The following is a 15,033-nucleotide window of genomic DNA, read 5'->3' on the forward strand; positions in this document are numbered from 1 at the left end:
GATGACGAAAAGGTGGCCATGTCTGGGTAGGGTTTTGGTGGCTCTCAGGTCACAGTGAGGGTAACAGGCAACTCCAGGGGAAGGTGACAAGCGGGCCCTCCGTATGCTTGTATACAGAGGAGCTGAGGTAAAGAATAAGCTGGTGTGAGATGCCATGATAACTTCACCTTGGCGTGGGCCGGCCCAGGGAGGATGCTACCCTACCTTTTAGGGTCGGTGAGGAAAAGGAACTGTATCAAGACTCTTGGAACCTCCGGGTTCTGTTCTGGTAGAGAAGTACACTGGCAGACCAGCTGTTTCAGGGGTGCCTTCTTTGTGATTTCTTAGGATCCAACCAAGTCTAGCTTTTGTAAAACTACCGGAGCCCCAGCAGACGCTCGGCTCCGGATGAGTCCTGCTGGGGCAGTGAGAATCATGGGAACCACAGCAGCCTTCTTGGGAGGGGTTCTGTGGACACAGAGGCTGGTGAAAAGTGGACTTCAGCTTCGTGCCAATGATCAAGATCTAGTGAAGCTCAGAACTCTGAGCCCTGGGCCAAGGACAGGCACAGTGGCAGGCAGCGCAATCACAGGCAACTGAGAATAACTGCGGATGGCCCAGTGCACTTGCTGCCTGGAGGCCACGCACAATGGAAAAGAGGAGAGATCATATTTAGGTACAGCCGATGTCTGAAAACGAAGGGCCTAACCAGAGCCCCAGAAATGGATGGGAACTTTGAGATTATTTAGCCCAGGTGACCAAAACTCTTAGGAAGTTCTGTCAGAACATAAGCAGGAACTTCAGATGGCAGGTGGCAGTGCTGGGGACGGGCAGAGGACCAGAATTTGATGACCTTGGTTGGAATCCCAGTTCTGCCACTCGCCTAGCTGATGACCTTGTGGAGTCGCAGCAGCTTTCTCCAAGCTTCGTTTCCCCGTACATCAGAAAGGACCCACGCACAGGCACATGGCCAGTATGAAGGTAAACGGCCTACAGTGCGTTACAGAGCTCAATACATTTGAATTCTCTGTGAAGTCGCATGAATTACTGTTAAGATGGAGGGTACAGGGTGAACACGGCAGCAATGAGTTGTGGTTGGAACTGTTATATGATTACACACTGAAAATACTGACTGAGAGAGACCAGCTTGGGGCAAAGTCCCAGCCCCACACCCCACAGCGCAGCCCCCTGGGCCTGTCCTGTTTGACACTGTGGGTGAACTGGATGATATCATGAGGCATATCTACCACATCTGCAGGAACAGCGAATACACTGGCTGACAACATAACAACAGCCCAGGAGACCAAAGGGATGGGCCTACGCTGGCAAGGTGAGCTTGAACTGGGACAGATGTCAGGTCTTGCCATTAGTGGCATACACTGTCACATATGCAAATGGGCAGGGATTTAGTTGGCAAGTTTCAACCTGGAACCAGAGGTCTGGGTTCGAATCCCAGCTCTGCCCAGTGGACAGTGGTGCCATCATGGGTGCTTTCCTCCTCTGTAAAACAGGGATAACATCATGATTGCAGTGAGGACCACAGTGGCCACCCATCATGGGGGCCAGTGCCTGGCCGCTGAGGACCCCATCAGTGGAGACGCCATCCCTGCCATTATCATCCCCTGCACTAACAGATGTGATTGCCCCATACTTCTTGCTGGGCAATTTCCACTGTAAGTCTGGATAATTTCACGAACCAGACTTTGAAAAGAACCTGGACAGATAGGATAGGTGGAGCCGAGTCATCCAGATGACAGGCTGCAACAGTGTGGACCAAGAAGCAGCTGGGCCCTGGTATGGCCTGAGACAGGCACACCAGAAGTAAGACCCTCTGAGCGGGGGTCCTGGCACAGCCTCATATAGGCTGTAGAACTGATTCTGGAAGTTCGGCCAAGGTACTTATTTCTCTAAGTCCCAGGTTATTCACTTACGAGATGATTAATGAGCTAACATTCTCAAGTATTCATCACACAGCCTGTTATGGAAGTACTCAGTAAATACTGACTATTGTTATGATTAACAGCATGAGTAGGAGAAAAGAGGAGGAGACAAGAGTCATCCTCAGATTTGTGGCACATTGCCATGTGAACTAAGGCCTGGTCTGATCGTTAACACCACCTTCTATGTTTGCACATCATGTATATACAGCATTTGAATCTCACAGAGGCCAAACGGTGGAAATAAGACCAAAGGGTGGAAAATGAAAGTCGTGAATTCTGGTTCATTCTCAGAAGCTCTAAAGGCAAGCTAGGTCCATGAATGGACAGCCCTGGGGGCTACAAGGCACTGGGACGCCAGGGGTGCTGAAGCAGAGGCCACACTAACCATGAGAGGTGCAATGGGACCCACGGGACCAGACTGGGCCAGGCTGGGCAGACTCAGGGAAGACTCCATAGTTTCCATCTCTTATTTACAGATCAAAGAGAGGAAGTGAGACAGGGCAGAGGAACCGCTGTTTATCAAACACCCACTCGGAGATCAGCCCTGAGCTAAGGCTGCACGTTCCTTACCGTTCCCCACACCCTACACCCTACACGACAACCCGACAGCACCTCCATTTTACAGCTAAGCTGTTGCTGAGTGCTACGGCTGGGATCAAAGTCAGGAATGTGGGCTTCAAAACCCACGCTCCTAGCACTGTACCATTCTGCTTCCAGACCTAGAGGAAACTGGAAAAAAAAGTCAGATCCAAATCTTGCTTATGATCGTCTCTTCTCAAAGTTGTTCCAATGATTTCCCCAAAGAGTAGAAAACATCTACGACCCACTCTTGGAAGTCTGGCCAAGGTACTCAACTCTCTAAGTCCCAGTTTATTCACTTACAAAAGGATTAATAAGCTAATGTACTAAAGCATTCATCACGCTGCCCATTACGAAGATACTCTGACAGTTTCAAACCAAATTCTTCCATACACACAACCAAAACATCTCCTACTTTAAGGCCATTTCTTTGGTTACGAGTAGTTATTTCCTTGTGTTCATATACTTGCTATTTCGCCCAATACAGATTCTATAAACCAGCAGCTTCCAGACAGGGGAGGTGAGAAAGCAGACACAGCCCTTGGCTGAGAGTTTGGGCTTCAGGGTCTCTCAGACTCAGAACCATACGACCAGGCTCCGAGTTCTATACTGGCCACTGAGGATCCTGCCTTGGTCACAGGGTCTGGGTGAGGCCTCAATGAGATAATGTGCATGGAGGACTCAGCTCGGCAGAGAACACACATAAGCCCTCAAAAGAGATGCTGCCACCACCGCCGCGAGCACTTAAAACTGACATGCACAAAGTGTCACATGCTGTCGCTCTGGGATGCTGGTTCTCAACTGTATCCCTCATTTTGACTATTAAGTAGTTAACGAATTACTCTACATTTTGGACTGTAGCTGTAACACTGGGACCAACATGGAGATATTTGAAAAAGACTTGAAGTCATTTCGTATAGGTTATAACACGATGGAAAGGTTCTGACATCATTAAGAAGAGGGTGGAGGGGCCCTGGATACACACCTTCCTATTGCAGGGAGCAGCTTAATGAAAGCAGCGTTATATTAGAAGAGGACAGTAGGTAGTCGGCTGTAATACAGGAGGGGTTTGGGATGACTAAAACTACCCTGTGTGCAGCAAGGGGAGACCTGGGGGACTGTCATGTTCTTTCTTGGTCTCTCACATGATATGAACTAGAAGAGCTCTGAGCGAGGACGAGCTAATGAAGAGCTGGTACTCTCCTGTTGCACGCAGCCGCATCTGGCATCTAGCAGTTCGTGCTAGGCCAGCCACATCTTCTAATTCCAGTGCTTGGGCAGCTCCAGCAGCGGATGTGCCCGTCTCCAGCACCGTCCCGGGAGAGGCTGGCTGGGTTCCTGTTCTTTGTTGTCGGCCCTGACTGCATGACTGAAAGCATGCCCTGTGGTTCCCGCTGTCTGCAGGTGACCCAGGTGTGGAGGAAGCTCAGGGTCACCGTGAAATCCTCTAATCGCCTCATTAGCAGGGTGGGGAGGAGGGTGGGTTTGTTCCACGAGGAGGCAGAAAGCTGGTAATTGCATGGTGTCAGATAGAAAAAAATCATGGTGGAAGCAAAAGGCCAAATGTAGCAAGCTGCGTGTGCACAGCTGTAATTAAACCAGAGCCCGAAAAGTAAGGCCCACAGTACCTGACCATAGAAAGAAGGTAAAGCAGTGGAAACTGGCTTTGCATGGGGTGTGCTGAGAGGGGAAGGGCAGACCCCCTGCTGGAGCGTGTGCCCACACCGTGCAACCCATTTGGAGTTGCCTGTGAACACGACGTGCGTGAACTCTATAATCAACAGATGGATTCATTTAACAAACGGTCCCTGAGTGACTACAGGCTGGTGTTCCCCACTCAGAAGAAACGCAGTTGCCTTCCACAGTAGTGCTCCGATCCCTTGCTCCACACTGAACGAGAGTTTATTCTTAAGACAAACGTCCTAAAGACATGATGATCCAGCATGGACCCCAGAGGTGCCAGCCTGCCTCCCTTGACAGAGGCCACGAGAGCATGTTCTTGGCTATCATCTGTACAGCTAGCCCGTGGTCTACATAAAAAACCACTGATTAATCCTACCTCATCTTTACGGATATATTTAGCCAGCACCTCGCTGCCCTGCCATGTGAAGGAGGACATTTCATCATCTGCCCTGAGGACCACATTTCTTTCAAGTTCCCAGGGACTGTCCCTGGGTCAAGTTCACAGTCACTTCTATCTCACCCTTCATAATTTTAGATTTTACGGAACCACAGTCTCCTGGGTTGGAGCCCGGGCAGAGCATTTTCATACGATTCCCCAGCAGATTTCCAGAGCACATTCTGTTTCCCCATATACTGCCATATCTGTCCTCATGGCTACTTCTGGTGGTCCTAACTGTTTTGCTCTGGTCTTCTGGCAAGGCCTAGTGACCTCTCTCTGCCTGGATGACTGCTCTGGCCTTGTCTAGGTGGGGTGGAGGCCCCACTCCTGAGCCCATTCATCTCTGTGCTGTGGGCTGATTCCAGGCCTCCTTCACCGGGGAACAGAACCAGCGGCTTGGCCACAAGGGGCATCGGTAGGGGGAATGCTGTCCTTCCTGAGGATGCCTTTATGTAGAGGAAGGAGATCCCAACCCCAGGCCTGTTCTCTTAGGACAGATGACTGACAAGCGGCCCATGGAGTCTGAAAGACGACTTTCCCACCAGGCAGGGTTTGCCGTTTTCCAAATTCACTACACAATAAAGAGGGATTTACCTCCTTTTCATGTCAGAACAATTCCTTCTTTTCTTTTCCTTTTCGCACTTCCTCTCAGAATTATAGGACATTTTGGTTTCTACTCATCTATTACAAAAAATTTACTGAGCACCTACTATGTGCCAGGTTCTGTGATAGGTGTTGGGCACTCGGGTTGAACATCTCAAATCTGAAAACCGATATGCTCCAAAATCCAAAGCTTTCTGAGCACGGGCATGATGCATGATGCGTGACACTAAAAGGAAATGCTCACTGCAGCACTGCAGATTTCAGGGTTTGGGTGCTCAAGAAACCTGTACAACACAAACACTACAAAATCTGAAAACACTGAAACCTGACACACTTCTGGTCCCCAAGCGTTCTGGATGAGAAATACCCAACCTGTATGATGAGCAAAAACCAGGCAGGGTCTGTTCTCTAAGCTACACTTTCGAGGAGGGGCAGACGCTGACCACACATACAAATAACACCATCAGCAGATGTAAAGCTGCCACCACGACAGACCAGGGTCAGGGCACAGAGGCGTGAGGGTATCTGCTTGGCTGGGGAGGGCACCGCAGGGAGGGGAGAGGTCCAGGCCCAGGATATGTTCAGGCAAAGGCTCTGAGGAGAGGATAAGAAACAGGGGTGTCGGATGAGGCTGAACAGTCAGCAAAGGCTGGGGCCTTTGTGAGGAGGGGGGTTTGTTGTGGCTTGCTCTAATCACAGCCTAACAGGATGCCACTGAAAGGTGCTAAGCCAGGGCAAGACGGGGTGAGGGCTGTGGAGGTGCTGGCTGGCTGTGGCACCATGGCCACAGGCAGACTCGGTGGGAGACTTTCAGAGGTTCAGATGGAGTGCCGGGGGGCGCTGAGGGCTGCTATTTATAAAGACAGTGTTTGGGAAGTGGAGGGAAGAGACCGGTTTAAGGAGGCCGGAGGGATCAACAGTGTTGGACGCGGCTGAGACGGAGTACATGAGCACTGACTCAGGTGCAGTGGATTTACACGGAGAAATCCTCATGTCTCCAAGCGTGGTTTCGTCCAGCCTCTCATCTCATGTTTGGCCAATCTGTCTTTTTACAGAATGCTAACTGGCTCAATGAAATTGAGAAAGTTTTCGCAGTGGGCAAGATTCCAGGTTTGCCTTCAGCTAATTAAGTGATATTAGGGAGGTTGTAAATGCCACATAAAAATTGGCAGGCAAGCTGCTCTAATGATGAGAATATTGCTTTACAGGGAGATGCAGCTGCAGCTTCTTAATGCTCGTCTTTGAGGGACCCAGTTCCATGTTTTCAAGGTTGTTCCTGATAAGAAAAGTTCCAGGGTGCTACAAGGCACTTTTCTTATTCTCGGTTCCACGGGTATTTGCGACAATGGTGGGGGCTGGGGGAAGCAGCAACGCGATAATATGGTCGCTGTGATGATCCACCGGGTGCTCCCGCTTATTCCCGTGCTGCACACCACGCTGTTTCCAAGCATCCTCTGGCTTGACCCCCACGATGAAAGGGCGACTTGGGTACCTCCCCTTTGAGGCTAGAGAACCCAGGCACAGAGACGCTGAGTGACTTGTCCAGAGGCACACAGACTGCAAGTGGCCCAGCCAGGATTCAATCCCGATGTCTGTGTGATTCAAACCCAGATGTCATCACTGTGATTCTCCCAGAGTCGGCATGTAAGAAACCAGAGAGGGGCAAGGGAGAGGGCTAACGGGGGTACGGACTCCTCAGGCTAGAGCTCTATTCCACACAGTTAGCTCTTCCCAGGTATTAGACAACCGCTGAATGAGCAAGGATGAGAATCAGAGAAAAACACAGCACAGGCCTTCTAAGATGAAAAATGCCCCAAACCAGAGCTTTGCAAAATTTCAAATTGGAAGCATTTGTGATAATTCAGACAGGAAAAATCTGTGAACCTGTCCTATCTATGAAGAAGGGGTGACTGGTGTGTATGATTTCCACGAGGACGTTTATTTTAGAAAATAAATGACTTCTAGAACTTCTGAAGTGTGGGAGATTAAGGAAATCCTCTGCAGGGCCTGGCACACAAGCCACAGGGTGCGCTGGTTCTGGTCCCACTTTCCCTCTTCCTACTGATCAGGGCCTGCTGAGCACTGACTTAGCACGCCCAGATCTACTAGGTACTAAGGGGTAAGAGGGCCCCAGGTTAGACTCTATACCCTATTTGATAAAATTAGGAGCTACCAGGTAACATTTGGGCTAGGCTGACTTGAGAAAATTTATACAAATAAAACTACTTTCCAACAATTCAAACTACTGTTTGTCTAGTAATTTTAAAGAGGAAGCTGGGAACAGGGGGACAAAATTATTGCACTACTGATAATGAAGATGTCCCAGATGTTTCTAAGCTCTAAGAACAACATTAGAAAGGCAGGTGGCAGAAGTAAGGGGTAAAACCAGTCTCAGGTACTATAAACCGAATCATCTGGGCAAAAACTAGTACGTGAGCACAGCATATAATTCACATAAAACAGGGTGGTTTAAAAACAGCAGACTCACTCTTTCATACGGTCACAGTATCACCAAGACCTTTAAACATTTTTAAAATTTGTTTTTATTTTTAGAGATGGTGTCTCACTGTCACCCATGCTGGAGAACAGTGGTACAGTGACCACAGTTCGCTGCAGCCTTGACCTCCTGGGCTTGGCCTCCCAAAGCACTAGGATTACAGGTGTGAGCCACTGTGCCCAGCCTAACACTAAGAACTTAAGGCGCATCGTTTCTATAGCATTGAGCCATTTTCCGCAGAGTGGCAGCGAAATGAGAGAGAATCGTGGCCCTATTGAGCGTGCCTGCCTGCTCACTGTTCCTGACATGTTCTGCTCGTGTGACGACCTAGACAGACAGATGGACACCTGGCAAACAACGCAATTCTGCCTCTCCCAGCAGAGAGAGCTGAGTCTCAGCATCTCCTGGAAAGATGGAGATTTTGGAAGGATATGTTACCTTTGCTACTCAGGAACTACTGAATCTACTATAGCTTCAAAATAAGAACTGCATTTCACGGAAGGAAAAATGCTGTTTTCATGACGGATGTTGCTAATGGGGCCACTCAATATTTTACCGATAGCACCAACTATCTGTGTACACGTCTATGTCAGTGTTTGGGGTGGGGGCTGTTCTGACAGGTTTGCGTGTAGGTGTCAGAAGAGTTTCTGTGACTATGACTGTATTTCTGTGTGTAGGGGAAGATATTTACTGTTCCCTTTCAGAACTGAGCACTGGAGAAGTCGACAGGAACCTAGTTATTAAGATCTCATTTGGGGCCATGAACTATTTATTTTCCTTTTCTGAAAAGTGGTTGAGTGAAGGACTAAAGGCAATAAGAGACGAAGGGTCCCTCTCCCATCGCACGGACCAGCCAAACAGCCTCCTCTCTAACCTGCTCCCGATCCCCATTCTAATAGCCGCCTGAGCTCCCGCTTGGCATATGACAGGTGAGACAGGCTTCTGTTAGTCTGATGGATTTGGTTTGCAGATATCACAGGTTTGCACATAATATATAATTATTCTAGGCAGTAAACACCGTAAAATGGAATGCAGAATAGTTTAGAGAATTTAGTGCCATTATTTTATTCACCCATACAAAACATAAGGAACCCATTCTCTTTCTTGACAGATGGATTTCAGAGGAGACGTTTCAGCTCAGAACAATAATTGTGACCACAGCATAACTCTCACACTTTGTGGGGTTTAATGGACTTTTCTTTCCAGTCCTCAAAAAGCAGCAACTGGCATTTGCTCAAACCCTGACTGAGGTGTGGAAAATCTGTCAAGTTTTCTCTGCCGCTTACCCTGACCACAATTATACGGTCCATGTGCAGATTAGCTGCAAAGTCATTCCTCCTCCAGGAGTGACAAGATTTCCCCAAATAAAAAAAAAAAGGTATCTACTGTATCCTCGAGTGCCCGTCTGCCTTCGAAAGGCAGGGGTGGGGGGAGGATCTAAGGAGTGTGAAGAGAAATGCCTTCAAAAGAAGGGCATAACAACGGAAAAAGTAGCTGTAACAGAGTGGGGACATGGCAAGAACAGAGAGAGGCATTGTCACGGGCGGAGTAATCCTGTGACACACTGCTGTCACTCACCGCCCGGCTCCCTGCCGCGCCAGCCAGACATCAAAGGCTGCCCCATGCCATCTTACATGCTCTTTATCGGCTAATCAGCCCATTCTTCCCTAAATAAAGCCCTGTTAAATCCCCTGCTCACAGGGGTATCGTGGTCTTGGTGCCCATCTGCTAGCGAGGGTCAGCTGGGGCAGGAGGCAGCGGGCTGCTCTCTCCCTAGCGGCTTCTCAAGGTAAGGACAATGCTGCCTCCAACTCCCCCGCCCACAGGCCTCCTCTCTGCTTTCCAGGAGCTGGGCCGGCCTGAGGAGCTGCTATCTGGATTAACACTTGCTAATGAAATCTCCAGTCATAAAGGCACATCATCTGCTAACTATGAAATCTTGGGATTGCATTTATTTTCAGGGAAGAGGAATAAACAAAGATGGGTTTCCTTTTTTTTTTTTTTGAGACAGTGTCTTACTCTGTCGCCCAGGCTAGAGTGCAGTGGTGCGGCTCACTGCAACCTCTGCCATCCAGGTTCAAGCGATTCTCCTGCCTCAGCCTCCCGAGTAGCTGGAATTACAGGTGCCTGTCACCACGCCCGGCTGATTTTTGTAGTTTTGGTAGAGATGGGGTTTCACCATCTTGGCCAGGCTAGTCTTGGACTCCTGACCTCGTGATCCACCACGCCTGGCCAGATGTGTGTTTCTTAACAGTAATCATTTGGCAGGTCTCTTCCTCCGCCCTCAAAGTATCACCATTGCCGAGACGGTGACAAAATGGTCAGGCTTCTGATGAGGCTACTCTTAGTCACTAGCTGTGAAGCCTCACGGTTTCACCCCACACTCAAAGTTAACATGCATGGGTACCGGGGACAGCAGATCCTAAGACAGGAACCCAGTTCCCGGGCCCTGCAGCCTAGACTCCTGGCCCAGTCAAGAGCGCCTGGGAGTAGAGCAGAGGCATCTTGGCCCTCTGGGAGGGCAGCCTGGCTCTAGCAGAGGACGAGCAGAAACATCTCTGGGCTGCAGCCCTGCTTTGCACCCCTGAACCTCAAAACGGCCTAGAAGGAACCAGAGAAGGACACGTCCACGCTCATCTAGGCACTGCAGTACAGCAGCACATGGAAACTGTTTGTTTTACCTCAAAGAATTACTGGAGCATTGTCTTATGTGAGAGTATTCGTATCAGAAAAGAATCAAGCATCTTAAAAATTCCAAAACTGGGAACAGAATTAGGCAACATTCTATCCATTCCAATGATACTTGGAGGTGCAAAGTCCCCCAGAGAGGTCAAGTTGGATGTCCCCGAATATGCTTTTTAGCTTGTAAGGATCTTCATCTGTAGGGCCCTGTATGGTTCAAAAGGCGTATTCACAAGTCACCTCATCTTTTTTTTTTCTTCTGTAGAGACAGGGTCTCACTATGTTGCCCGGGCTAGTCTCTAACTCCTGGCCTCAAGCTATCTGCCTGCCTGGGCCTCCCAAAGTGCTGGGATTACAGGAATCACCTGATTTTGATTCTCAAGACAATCTTGTGAAGTAACTAAAAATATGGATTTTCTTCTCCCTAGTGTAGTTGAGATCGAGGCTCTGAGACATTAAGAAAAGGCATGGCCCCAAACTCACATCAGAACAGAGCTGACTTCAATCCAAGTTCCCTGATTGCAAGACCAATGGTCACTTCCCTCCACTGGGTGGTCCCTCTGTCTTCGCCGTGACAGGCCAGAGAAACGGGGCCCTGACAAAGTTGATGGAATACTCGACACTTCCTGGTGAACAGGAAAGCCAGACATCATGTGGGAACAGGCAGTGCAGAGTGGTCCTTCCTGCAGATTCCCAGAGTCAGTGGGGGAGCCTGTGGCGTTTGTAAATTAACGTGGAAAAGGGAGGATAAACAATGCAAACTAGCCATCCAGAACATTCTGGGACTGAACCTGGAAATCAGGGCAGGTGAGAAAAAAGTCTCTGTGCCCCAAACATTTGTTCGACGGACCATTCCCACATAAACAATGAGACCATCCACCCCAAAGTTCTGACATGAGTAGCTCACAGGCCCTCAAGCACTCTCGCTCCTGTGAGGGGCTGAGGCTGGTACTAAAAGAACACGTCTTTGAGAAGAGGAAGAAAGCCTTTTACAAATGTAGCGTGCTGAGGGAAATCATCTCAGCACCGTGAAGACAGACTCAGAGCCCAGCCTCGAACAGGGCAATACCCCTTCCTCTCCCCCGGACCTCTGGACAGTCCTGAACACACTCTTTGTGGGAGGAAAGGGGAAGGGCTCACTGCGCTTGCCTTGATGAGTGCTCACCACTGGAGGTGCAACTCAGCAGTAAGGAGCCCAGCGCTGACCCCAACGCCAGCCTGTTAGAGATTTGAGCTTCTGCAGCTCCTGGAATCTGAGGCTCGGGCACTCGGCCCTTCCATCTCACTGGAACAAAGTATGCTCCTAGGGCTCGTCACACAGAACACACCAGAATGTGTCATACACATCTCGGATACTTGCCAGGGCGGACCGCAGCACAGCTGAAGCTCTGACTACAGCAAGTCCTATGAACCCCACCCCATTTGGGCCCAAAAGGAGGCACCCCTGAATTTCGGCAAGATGAGGGGCTTTCTTCTCATTCCAAGTGCTTGTTTATTGGGAGAAGGGCAGGTATGAGTGAGAAGAGAGTTGCGGTGAGCATGGCAGCTAGCACATCACCTCACTGGTGCTCATGTGAACAGAGCGCTCTAGCCCCGTCACGGGACGAATTCAGCTCATCTTACCTTTTTAGGTGTGCTTTCCTTTTCTTTCTAGTCAAGGCACTAAGATTCCTGGGGGCATCTCTTAGCCCGAAGCTCTTCGCCACATGCCCAAGGTGGAGGGATCGGACATGGAAGATGTGCTTCAGTTCCCTGGGGTAGGTGGCGTAAGCTTGGATGAAGGACTGCAGAGCTGAAAGAAAAGAAAAGGGAGTGGGGAGGGAGGCTGTCAGGACCGGGGTCTCCAAGCTCCAAAGTGCCTGGCCTAATGGTTATCTTCTGTACTTTATCTTGCCAGGCAATGAAACATGACAATTACAACATATACAAACAACTAAAATCTAGACTTCTGTGTATTCAATTCCTAAACAACAAAAAGAAAAAAACTACAGGGGACCACAATTACTACTTGAATACGCCCAGTAAAATTTCAGATTTGACCATGGAGCTTCTAACAATCCAACAGGGTGAGGCCCAGCACAGCACCTGGTACCAGCCGGCAGTTGGTAGATGTCTATTGTGTAAACGAGTGAAAAGAGAGAATGGGTGAAGAAACTAAGAAATGATCAACACAGGGCATCGCTTTCTTATGAAAACGATCATTAGACATTTACATTAACACATTTTTCCTAATTAAATTTTACTTACTTTTGAATAGTTAATGCATGCTAGTGTGTTACAAAATTCACAAAGTTCAAAAGGCTTCATTATGACTGTCATGTTTACTGTGAATGAATGACATTACCACCAATGGCCCTTCACCACAAGCCCCACCTCCAGCTCCCTTATCCACAGACAATCCCTGATACCAGCTTTTCTGTGTACTTATGGGACTTTTTAAATTTAAAATTTGTTTAAGAGGTGGGGTCTTACTGTGTTGTCCAGACTGCAGCACAGTGACGTGATCATAGCTCACTGTAGCCTCAAACTCCTGGGTTCAAGTAATCCTCGTGCCTCAGCCTCCTGAGTAGCTGGGACTACAGGCTACTTTTTAAATTTTTATTTTTGTAGAGACAGGGTTTCACTATGTTGCCCAGGTTGGTCTTGAACTCCTGATCTCAAGTGGTCCTCCCGCCTCAGCCTCTCAAAGTGCTTGGGATTACAAGTGTGAGCCATCTCACCCAGCCTTCCTCATGGGATTTTAAAACCAAGTTCGTTCTAAAAGTATCCAGGATTAACCAATACAGTGCTTCTTACTCAAAGAATGTGTAAAAAAGGGAATGAAAACAAATGTTAAAGGAGAAAGAAAATTATTAAGTCTCTAAAATAGTCCCTTGAGGACTGACAACAATTTAGGGATGTTTATCAAACATTCTGTCAGGAAAGTTTCAGTCCCATTTTAAAATTAAGAAAAGCGGCCAGGTGCGGTGGCTCACGCCTGTAATCTCAGCACTTTGGGAGGCTGAGGTGGGTGGGTCACCTGAGGTCAGGAGTTTGAGACCAGACAGGCCAACATGGTGAAATCCTGTCTACTAAAAATGCAAAAATTAGCCGGGCCTGGTGGCAGGCGCCTGTAATTCCAGCTACTTGGGAGGCTGGGGCAGGAGAATCACTTGAACCTGGGAGGCGGAGGTTGGAGTGAGTGGAGATCGTGCCACTGCACTCCAGCCTGGGAGGGCAAGAGCCAAACTCCATCTCGAAGAAAATTAAATTACACTCAGAAAAGGGGGTCCTCGTTGTAGGTCCCACCTCCCCCAGAAAAGGGCCAGACTCATTCCCAGGAGGGTGGAGCTTTGGTCTACTTAACTAGGCATTCCCTTGAGAAAAGATTAGATTGGGTTCCCCCTTGAATATCTCTGGAAGTAACAATGAAAACCGAGTGTCCACCCACTTCTCACTCCAACAAGGAAGGAGGGGAACGTTCTGCAAAGCACTCCCCGCCATCCCTGTCACTGCTCTCTTCACCTCCAATCCTGGTCTTCCGCCAGCTGAGCCAGAGCCCAGCCAACGGTGTCTGATGGAGGCAAGCACTGAACACCAGCCTTCACTTCCTCACTCTCCTTGTTGAGCCACTGGACTGGCAAGTTTGCCCACAGCTTAAACATAATATCCCAGCAGCACCTGGAGATTGGCGTTTATGAACAGTAATAAAAAGTGTCATTTTAGCAGATCAGCTCCTGGAAGGATCCTGGGGAATCCATCAAAGCTCTATTTACTGAGTAAAGTGAACTCCTTTTCCCAATCGATGAGCAATAATAACCAAGGCAACTCCTCTGTACCCCACTCTTAAATCTGTGCTTACTCCCCTTTTTAATAACCAGGGACATTTTCAAGGAAAATCTTTAACGCTTCAAATGGTCTGTACTATCTGGAGGGTTCTGATACCACTAGACACAGAGCCCCACAGCCAAGCCCTTAGAGGGAAAGGCTCTACTGCTGCGTGACCCAGGAGATTCAACCCTCTTCTCCTCAACCTCTGTCTTTCCCCAACCCTCAACACTTACTCGGGTCTAAAAAAAGACGAGACTGAAACCAAGTCAAGCCGAAACCAAACCAAGAGCCTGCGCTCTTAAAACCTCAGTCAGCCAAATCCCACTCTAGGTCTCCTCATTTCCTGCCTCTCTTCTGTGTAAGCAGATGAGCCCCTGGGCTTCCACCCTGGTCACCTCTCTTCCTCTCCTTCTCTCCACCAATCCTATGAGCCGAGCGCTGAGAGCATCTGTCCCAGGAGACGTAGGTGCCCAGCTAACAGCTTTACAGGGATAATGAGTTTGCCAAGATGTGGCAGCAAGTGTTTTCTCCCCAGACAACTGGTCAGGCAGCATTTCACGCTGCATATCTTTACTAACCCTCCTTGTCCTCAAGGCTCCTGTCTCACCGGGACAGCGACAGTTGGTTGTCCTCACATACTTGCATGGACTCCCATGTTTGGATAATTCAGAGAAGCAGGAATTTCAGATGCTGCAGCAGCTGTCTGCAGGACCTTTCAAGGAGCAGGAAGTGGCTTATGTTGGCAGTGTCTAGAATGTGCAGAAGGAACAGGGGCTGTGGGACCCACACAAGCGGAAAGTGGAGAAGTAATGAAAGTAGAC

At 49.0% G+C, this 15,033-nt stretch overlaps 1 protein-coding gene across 7 annotated transcripts in view; it reads right to left on the reverse strand.

The window, feature by feature from the left end:
* DDX31 (DEAD-box helicase 31) overlaps positions 1–15,033 on the reverse strand; it is a 136,454-nt gene that overhangs the window by 64,820 nt on the left and 56,601 nt on the right. For all 7 annotated transcript variants that reach the window (XR_012094898.1, XM_037994059.2, XM_037994058.2 and 4 more), the window contains one exon: positions 12,026–12,194. Coding sequence is in view for 6 of the 7 variants with exons in the window: in XM_037994059.2 (XP_037849987.2) it covers positions 12,026–12,194 (169 nt within the window). In the remaining variant the exon portion in view is untranslated. The remainder of the gene's footprint in view (positions 1–12,025; positions 12,195–15,033) is intronic.

This window comes from Chlorocebus sabaeus, chromosome 12, assembly GCF_047675955.1.
Source record: "Chlorocebus sabaeus isolate Y175 chromosome 12, mChlSab1.0.hap1, whole genome shotgun sequence".
Taxonomy (NCBI): domain Eukaryota; kingdom Metazoa; phylum Chordata; class Mammalia; order Primates; family Cercopithecidae; genus Chlorocebus; species Chlorocebus sabaeus.